Raw genomic sequence first — 10112 nt, forward strand, 5'->3', positions numbered from 1 at the left:
ACCAGGCTCTCAAGGAAGAGAATTGGGCATTCCTACTCCCTGGATTTGCAGCAAGGAGCAGATGGTCACAATTTCACCATGGGCTACAATATTTCTATCCAGGCTGCAGTGGCAGAGCTGCATTCTGAGGGACTACAGAACAGCTAGAGAGTGAAGAGCCAGGTGGTGACCTCTTCCCCACGGACTCTGTCTGAAGTACGTACGTTAGGAGATGTCTTAGCACACAAGTGTACCAGGAGGACATGGGCACACAGAAACATGGTTCTGATGATGTTAGGGGCAGCTCTGGCTCTGTCTGATGTTAAGGGAGCTCTTAAGGAGAAGGGCTATCACTCACTCAGCTTAACACAATCCTCCTGCTACAGGGGAAGTAAATTCACCATTTGGCCACATGCATGATCTGATTTCACAGCACCTGAAAAGTTGATTTTCACAGTTTGTCCCACTTGCCTCATTAAAGATACGATTATAGACACTTATCTCCCACACCAGTGATGACTTACAACGCTGGAGCAAGGTGGATTTTGCCTTAAAAAGTTATTTTGAAGCAGGGGGCTTGTATATATGTAAATATTACGTATGCAAGATATATATGTGAAGCCACTTTGTGAAGCTTACAAAGTCGAGTTGGCTTAAGCCCAAACATACAGAGAAGAGACAAATTACATCTAGGTTCTAATCCTCCATTATTAGGAGGTTCAAAACTATTGCTTAGAAGGTGCACAGGCTAACACGTTAGCAAGTGCTAATTTAAAACTCAGTTTTAAATTTCTAACCAATGTTCTGCACACAGAAGGCACTTAAAGAACTGAAAAAATACTCCAATAGAGTTAAATGGATTATAGCCACATTTAAGCTTAAAGTTATGCTTTGTTTTGAAAATGGAAAATGAAAAACAAATTTTGAAATTGTCCAAGAGACCTTCACTCACCATCCACCTGTGACAGAACATGGATAAGGTATCAGGAATGCCTCTGTCTTCCACTGTACTCTGAACCTCACAGTTCTATAGGACTACTCTAGATAACTCCTTACATGTTTAGAAGCCCAAGGAGCTTTTCTCATTTGTTTCTTCATCTTGCTGTAGAGTAGAAATGACAGCATTGATTGAACAAAGACAGACCCTCACAGGCTGGGGCAGCTTGACTAAAAGGGACTTCAAAGGATGGAGCCAAACTTAAAGATGAGACAAGTGAGGAAATCTTCCCCAAGGAACCACCATGAAGATTCACTTCTTGTCAGATAACCCAAGCACAGGTTAACAATAACTGAAGTTCGTAACAGCTTCACAAACACAGACCTAGGAAGAAATAATCTTGAAGGTCTATTGCTACAGCCAACTTCCACACTAGGAATCGTTCATGCTGTGACACCACACAGACTGGGCTCTTAGCACTGGTTTAAAACCATGCCATAGTAAGACAGAGTAGCTGATGATTATGTTCTTCAGCATGACTCAACCCTCACCACCAGAAGAGAAAGCAGGGTTGATACTTTTCTTGGCAGATGCCTGGAACAGACCAAGAGAACAAACTCAGCCTTGTCCCCAGGAGTAGCCCTCTCTTACAGTACATTGGGAAGGGAGGTTGCCCACAGGAGAGCTCTCAGTCTGGTGTTACAATGAGCCAGTTTTTACTGCAGCCAATACAATGCCCTGACAAGCAGCAGGTAGAGACAATAAGTAAATACCCTGTTATTTCTTCACATTTGCAACCAGAGGTTGCAATGCCAGTTATAATATGAAAAAAACCCAAAACATAAAAACTCCAGAAGTCATCATGACAACAATCAAATGCATGCAAAGAATTTTTTCTTTTTCTTTCAAATGCAAGTGAGCACTCAAACCCAAAGTTTTCTATAATCTTAGGATACCATTGCAGTAAGAGTTGCTAATGGAAAAGCAGCACCATTTTTTGGCTTATTTGAGCCCCCTAATTTCAAAGTTTAACTGTTGTATTTTTCAAGTTCTGTGAACATCTTACATTTCACAAACACGCTAAATGGAGTATCTACAGTGGTTGTTTACTCTTTATAATAAACAAAATTTGCAATAAAGTATTTCAAACAGAAAACAAAAAGAGTAATTAGTGGTGTTTGCTAATCATTAAAAATCATTAATGCTCATCATTAAATCCCAATATCACAGAAGGATGTGATAAAAGGATTTCATTTCATATTGAACAAAATTATTTGCTTCCTCTGGTTTCATTTAATTTTAACCTCCCTTTCCTCCCACTTTCTACAGGATAACTTCACAGGAAATTTCTAAACAGAAAGTTCTGAGATTATGCTTCAATCTTCTTTTTCAACACCAAAAAAAGACATACCATACCAAGATATATCAACTACATTTTTCTCCTGAATGGATTAGTAAAACCAATACAAATTCACATCACTTGTCAGCGTTGCCCACTCATCCTGCTTTTATTTTTTGTCAGGATGCGTTCTGCTGTATACTGGCTTCTGACATTTGCATGTTCTGACTGACAGCTGAACCCCAGTGCTTTTTGGGTAATTGGTTCGGTTATTTTAGGAGCAGTACAGAGTCAGCTGTGGGGTGGTAGATGTTCTGTATTTTTGTTTTACAACTGAAATATAAGACAACATTATCATACTCACTCTGCTTATGAAGACTGGCAGATGTAAAATATCTGCAATTTTGATTTGGTCCAAGCATTTTTTCATACAAGAGCTCTCACTTCTGCCAACAGAGATTGGGCAGATGGTAGAACTGTCAGCTGAGGGCTTCAAAACACGATGGGTCTTGGTCTTAAAGTTGCTCATTGTTTATTCATGTTTAATATGTGGAAACTAAATAGACACTCAGAAGAGTTATCAAATAACTTGGTTATTAGTCCTAATGCTGTCTATATAATTGTTGAAATGCTTACGATCAGACTCAAATGTAGCAATGCTGTTACAACAGAATCACATACCACAAAAACACATCAAAGTTTCAGTTTATTTAACAGACAAACATAGTGATCTTTACATGGCTCATTAGTAGGCTTGTACTACACCATCCTAGCCTGGCTTTCTCCAACCAGATCAGAAAACCCTTAAGAATTCAAACTATCGAGAGCTCCTAGGGACCCTCTTTGGGAACATGCAGAAAAATTGGCTTCACAGGTTTTCAGCATAAGCTTCCATGCTTTCCAGAACGTACCCCATTGGGTGTAACTGGACTAGGCACCTGCATCATTCTTCAAGCCACTAAAACATTTACTGTAAACTTTAAGCAGTGAAGAGAGGCTCCAGCTGGCCTTCTCCACTGGACAGTTTCAGTCTATGCAACCTCTTAAACAAAAACTCTGGCATTGGAAATACATCATGAAGCTTTGCTTGAAAGCCAAGTGCTGTACAAGATTTGAGTTTTAATGTTTACATCTTCTGAGGACACACTGCTCACCAATGAGTTCATCAGTAAATCATCACCCTTAGAGGAAAGAGAGAGGCAAAAATCATCACTCTTGAGGAGCTGAGGATGTCATAACCAAGATTCAAAGTACCACTGCCAGAACTGTAGAAGCATATGAGAACAAGGTGTCACATGAGACAGGACTCCTGCTACAGCTCTGACTCTGCTCTGAGCACCCTGAGATGCAGCTTTCGCACACTGAAAGCATCATCACACATTCATCCTCTAAGACTTTTAGAAGCAAGTTGTTTACTGCATTGTAGTAGTGTCAACACAACAGAAGTTGGCAATAGTTTCCAGTTGTGTACAGTTTCTGGGCTTGTTTCAAATGTGGACAAAGGAAATAACAGTACTAATAACTTGCTCTTTGAAAAACTCACTAGAAGTGCATGCCAGTAAGGGATGATACAAGTTTATTTCTCAGGCCCATTAAACTAGAAGAAATACTGCTATCAGGACTTAAATTGACGCTTAAATTAAGACATCAGAAATCTCAAATAACAACACTTCTGAGAAATCTACAATTCATATTTGATCTCAACATAAGAAACCACTAGAAAATTGATTTTAAAAAAATTATGGAACTGATATTTGACTGTGAAGCTAGTGTCCATTTTCTTTGCATTCTGAATGATAATCTGTGGTTTATTTTGGCTTCTGAACTCAAGTTTTTTATTTTGTTGTCAAGCATTGTGTTGAGGATCAGATGCCTCTCCTAGACAGGTTTTTGAGTATAGATGTCAGGAAAGAGAAGGCCTGCAGGACATCTGTAAGCGGTTTAGCACCTTTATGGATATGCATTGTTCAAAGCATGATCCCACCACTGCTTTAACACAGGAACAATTCAAACTTAAACCCAGGATGATTCTGAGTAGCTTTATCATTTGAGGGAAGCCATTCACACATCTCTAACCTCAGCCACTTGTATTATTGAAAAGAAAAATCAAACAGAAACTTTCATATTCTGTGATTCTGCAATAAGAAGGACTAAACAAGCAAGGGCTGTGTTACAGTCTGGCCACGAGTGCTGCCTAATGCATCTCCTATTACCAGCACATTGGAAACTGGGGATAGAGGGTCTCCAAGTACAGCTTCTCTATAGCCTTTACTTCAGACAGATTTTTGAGTATTCAAGAGGACTGGACCCTCTGTGGCTAAATTTAGGTAACATACTGCAGGCAGGTTTTTGTATTTTTCCCCTTCATAACAGAGGCAAGTTTCTGCTCTTTTTCTCCTATTGTATTAAAAAGCTGCCTGGTATTAAATTACACAGACTCTTTTATTGACAGAAATTCAGTCTTTGCTATTTCTCCTCAGAGAATTTCTATTCTCCCAACAGGAAGAAAGTGTTTTTTTCAGTCTTAAAATGAGTACAGCTTTTAAAATGAACTTCATATTTTTTGCTAACAAAGCCAACTTTTCCAAGCAATACTTTATATTGAGCTGGGCCCACTGCTGGGTAGCCTACAAGTGAAAACATAAATCTGTCACTAGCTGTTAACTATTAGCTCTCCCTTAGCAGCAATAGAAAACAGCCTGTGCTACCTTCCTTGAGAATAACATACTCCATATTAAAGCTCAAATCCAGCAGATTTCCTATGAATAGACAGATTAAATGCATCAAACACAGACACAGTAGAAAAGGTATAGTACCTAGACATACAGCAAATTACAACATGCAGCTGTGAATTTTGCTCATTAACACACAGGTAAATTAATACCTGTAGCTTTGAAGTTGACCAGGAATAAGCATGAATCTATGCCAAGTTTCATCCTAGCACTACCTTCAATGAAGAAATGAACCCATGGCCCTCATAACACTGTAAAAGATTAGTACAACCAGATTTGAGATTATTTTTACAGTAATACTGGGGAGAGAACCTTGCTAGAGCTTTCCCTTCCTGTGCATAGTTCTGATTCACGTAAGTATCTGCATCCCTAAAGCCTTGGCAGCATTACGCATCTTCTCCAGATTTCCTGCCACAGCCAACACTGTGAAACAGCCACATTAGCTTTGGTCTTCTGACAATCCCTTACTTTATCCTGAACAAAGGAACAGGTTAGGATGCCTTGTTACACTTTTTTCTAAGCATTGCTGCTCTAAAAGAGCAGCACCTTTGAGAGCAACATTTTATGGATCTAGCATAACAACACCGAGCCATACACAATACATATGGAGGATAAATCAACCTCTACAATTTTCACAGTGGTTCTTATTAAAAATGCTAGCTGAAACAGATCTTTCACTTAAGGCATAAGTATCTAGTCTTCTTTCCATTATTACATTTTAGCACCTGATGGAAGTTGGGGGCAGGGGGAACCTCTTTAACCCTTTATTGCTTCAAAGAGATTGCATATCATGAGGTATCTCGAGTTGGAAGAGATCCATAAAAATAATTGAGTCAAACTTCTTGCTTTTTGTGGGACTACCAAAAACTGGACCACATTAGTGTGGTGTGCCATTCAGATGCTTCTTGAACCCTGAGTGGCCTAGTGCCATGACTACTTCCCTGGGGTGCCTGGTCCAATGCCTGACCAGCCCCCCAACAAGGATCCCTTTTCTAATACCTAAAGTATCATTGTGATGTCAAACGTGAAAATGTTTAATTCTCACCTCTGAGGAGTTACATTAAAATCTTAATAGACACCTCTTCTCCCAGGAAGTGGCAGGAATTGAATTACAGGCAGAACAGGATGCTGTAGTGCTCTAACAGCTGTAGGATGTCATCTATCAAGTACCTTTCTTCCAAGTCTCCTTTTAAAAGGCACTCCTACATGTGCAAGCTTTTGGAGGGTAAGCAAAAGCACCAAAAGCTGTCATTTCAAATGGAACGGTCTGTGGGAATTTTATCTCCTTATCATGAGTTATCATTTACAAGGAATGTGCTCAGGTTATTTTAGTGTTTCTTTTGCTCTTAGCTTTCAGTGTGGGTTCATTGAAACTACGAGGACTCTTGAGCTCCAAAAGTGTTTAGCTCAAAGACAAATTCTTTTCTTAGCTTGTATAGACACAGAACAATCTGGAAAGCAACCTGCTTGCTGAATACTCTGCTTTGTTTGGACATACTGGGAAGAATTTTCCAACCATCTCTTTCTATGCAGTCTGCAGTTTGTCTTGGGTAAGGAATAACACGGTCAGTATGCAACACCTTTGTGCTTCCACTGGAATAGTCTCATTAAATAGAAGAGTTTCTGGGGTTTTTTTTAAAACCACTTTTGATTCATTTTTATGATGATTGAACATTGCTTTGTTCAGACTTTTTGTGTCATCTGCATTCAGAATGTCTCCTTTGTATATCAGTTTTCTTCCTACTGATTCATGCTCTACCTTCATCTCACTTCATGAGTCATCTTCTATACTATTTGCAGCATTTAACACTTCTGGCAGTGAGGCCTGACTTCTAGAGTTATTTATGGCAATAAAAGGCTGAGGAGCAGATAACTCAGGAAACCTGTAACAGGATAGTGATTACCTCAACCCTAGGTCCTCGGTGTGGGTTTAACACTGCTAAACCTCACATAGAAAATGGCAGAATTCAGCCTCCTGGCTAAGCACATAATCACCACATCTTTCAGGACTAAGTGCTGCCCTCAGCAGCAGGGCTGTAGGATTGGGCTGCTCATTTGTATGCAGTTGAGACCAGTGTTATGATTACTAAGCTTTAACAAAACCATTCTTAAATCTCTTCAGCAGTAATAAAGTAACTTCTCTAAATCCTCAAGACCTCATTACCAAATCCCCACATCTGCTGGGTGTACAGCAACATTGCAAGCTCCACAGACACATCACTCACCAGCAAAAGGGAATTCTCACTGCAGACAACACCCTCATGAGTGAGCACGGAGGTTATTAGCACATCATTACTTCTAGGCTTTCACTGGTATTGGAGTCCATCACCTCCATGCATGAAAAAAAAAAAAAAAAAAGCAGAAGGCAAGCAGCAAACTGTCACCCCAACAACAAAATAGACCCTGCTGAAAGCTTTTCATGTCTCTATAGAGAGATGCCCTGGGAAAGACACCGAAGAAACCCCCAACTAAGCTGGAAAAAAATTTGGAAATGAGAAAGTGGGTGATTTTACAGTGAAGGACATGAAGCCTTCTTGTTTGCTTCTACTGAAGCAAAGAAACAAGTAATCTAATTCTGCTGTGCATTTTTCCAATGTTTGCTTTATCACCTGAAACCCTCTACATTTTTATAAATCAAGTTAGTGCAGATAGTTTATGTACAACCTACTACCAACATATGATTAACTGCAGTACAGTGGGTCTTATATTCATCTCAGAGATGTTGCAATTCTAGGGTTTTTTGCTGAAAGCCTGGAAGATTACTCTAAAAATATTCACAAGAGAGGAAACTTCTGGAGCATCTTTTTTTGTTCCTATAGCAAGATTCACAGTCCATGGACACCAGAACAAATTAACTAAATTCAGTGATAACTGAAGTAATCTTCTGATCACATTTGGGGTAGAAAGACAGAAAGAACTGCTGCATGTTTTTGACAAATACCTACTTCCATCCCTCATTACAGAGCATTGCACATTTTGTTGTTTTGTTCTGGGTTAGGGAAGAGGAACTGAACAAAATGCCACAACACATCACATCATTTTTTCCCCCCCAGAAACTGCTCACTGAACCACAAAAAAACAGACTGAAAAGGACTGCCTGGGTTTTGCAAGTCAGGGAGGTACAGACACCCTCAGCCCTCACCTTTAGATGCTGAGCCAGGGCTTCTGCTGAAGAAAATAACTGCAGTAGACAGAACAAACAATTATACTGAGGAGGACACTGTCACTGAGTCTTGGTAACTTACAGCTGCATCAATGAATCAATCTGGGTCTGTCTTGCAAATATAAAGAACTCCTCTGTTCTCTGCAAATGTCTTTTTTGAGGGCATAAATAAACGCTTTATCACGGGGCACAGCTGAATCTTGCTGCTGCCTATCTCACCTGGGAAAAGGTATCTAATCTGTGTGTAACAACACACTAATTAGAAGAAACAACTGAGAAGAACCAGGAAGAGGCAAATTAGTAATGAGCCAGTCACTAAATTCAAGCACACACACATTATCATGATTCTATCAAATTTAACTTACTATTATTATATTATTAAATTTATTCTTATTCTTATTCATTATTCTTTAATGGCTCCATGAAGAGATTCCCTTTTCCTAGGGAAAGGCTGGAAACATTGTATACACACAAGAAGACATAAAAGCAAGAGCACACAGGGAAAAAGCTGTGACCAGCAGGGATTTGGAGCAGTAGAAAAAGATGGTGGGACCCTAAGAATTTTAACTTACTGTGCAGAGAGATTGGCAGAGAGGTGAGACCTTCAGACAATAAGGTGACAACAAGCCTCAAGAACATCTATTTGACAAGCATTAAGCATATGAGGGAAAGGCAGAACAAGTACCAAAATTATAATGCAGAAAACAACTAATGGGCTGAGATATACAGAGCACAGGTGAGTTGCAAGGAGATGACTCTTTCTGGTCCAGAGTTGTGTGTCTGGTCAGTCTCTTGACTTTGCAATCCTCTATGCCCTACCTCGAATGGGCATAAGATATTTACTATAGCCAGCTCTTACAAAAACCAAGTAAAGCAGTTATGCCATTTGCAGTCTCCCTGCTATCAGCCCCGCCACCACCTCCTGGTCCATGCCCACTTCCATTTGGGCCACTGGCTCTGCCCACCTCCCTTCTTCAGCAATCTCACATCATGCTCACTTCTGCTCCTAGCCTGGCTTTTTACTTTCTTACCTTCAGCTACAGGTGACACTTTCTTCCTTTCCACTTTCCCAGCCAAGGAAATCCAGCTGCAGCACAGGACCACTCTTCTCTCAAATCACAGGCCAAGCACTGCAGAACAGATTAAAAGACAGCCCCGATTTTTACAGCTTTGTGGCAGTTCTCCTATCACTCTTAGGAATAAAAAAAGCTTTCCTGCTTTCTCCTCTCTTGACAGACTTGTACTAAATCACTAAGGGGAGGAGCAAGAGATCATCTCGTTTCCTAAGCAGCTGGGATCCCACCTGAGAAGCCGAGAAAGGCAGCCCATTAGATAGAGCCTACTCTTTCAGCCCACCTCCAGGCCTGGTCCAGTTGGCATGTTTTGCAAAAAAATTGTATTAGCAGTAAAGAAGAAAACCTGAAAATCACCCTGTTTTGCCTGGAAAGAACAATAGAGAAACAGGAAAATGAGAAAAAAACCTCTTAGAACAATAGAGAAACTTTACTCAGCTGGTTCAAAATTTTCCAACAGCCTGACAAATAGGAAAAGTAAGAGACCTGAGGATACATTCTCACTACACAGTTAACCCAAGTTGTTCCTTGAATTTTGTTTCTTAGGTACATTTAGCTAAGGCTACCTGGCCAGGTGTGGAATAAAAACTGTTGTATGCATATACACACATCCATACAGACTGATCCACTGAGTTAGAGTAATTTGCCTGCGCTGGCAATGAAGTTATTCAAGTGCTAATAGTCTTCCAGTGCCTTGTCATGGTTTCAGAAGGGGAAATGATAATCTGTTTGCAGCCAATGCCATTTCTTCCATTATTTCCTGGGCAAGAATTTTACCTCTCTGCAGCACAAAGCCCCTGATGATACAGAGAGAAAAGCACAGCATCAGGAAAGGTGCCTTTTTGTAGCAGGACTACTCATGTGGTTCTGCCTGGCTCATCTGTGTGTC

The 10112-nt window shown here is 40.1% G+C and overlaps 1 protein-coding gene across 1 annotated transcript; it reads left to right on the forward strand.

The window, feature by feature from the left end:
• STMND1 (stathmin domain containing 1) lies at positions 1 to 8373 on the forward strand. Its single transcript, XM_053939611.1, is given in 9 exon segments — positions 1 to 142; positions 3373 to 3465; positions 3468 to 3485; positions 3488 to 3543; positions 7419 to 7467; positions 7470 to 7551; positions 8060 to 8112; positions 8115 to 8221; positions 8224 to 8373. Coding segments are annotated over 9 exon segments (609 nt in total). The 5' UTR covers positions 1 to 78; the 3' UTR covers positions 8311 to 8373.
• The last annotated feature ends 1739 nt before the right edge of the window (positions 8374 to 10112 follow it).

The sequence above is a fragment of the Vidua chalybeata genome, chromosome 1 (genome assembly GCF_026979565.1).
Source record: "Vidua chalybeata isolate OUT-0048 chromosome 1, bVidCha1 merged haplotype, whole genome shotgun sequence".
Lineage (NCBI taxonomy): Eukaryota > Metazoa > Chordata > Aves > Passeriformes > Viduidae > Vidua > Vidua chalybeata.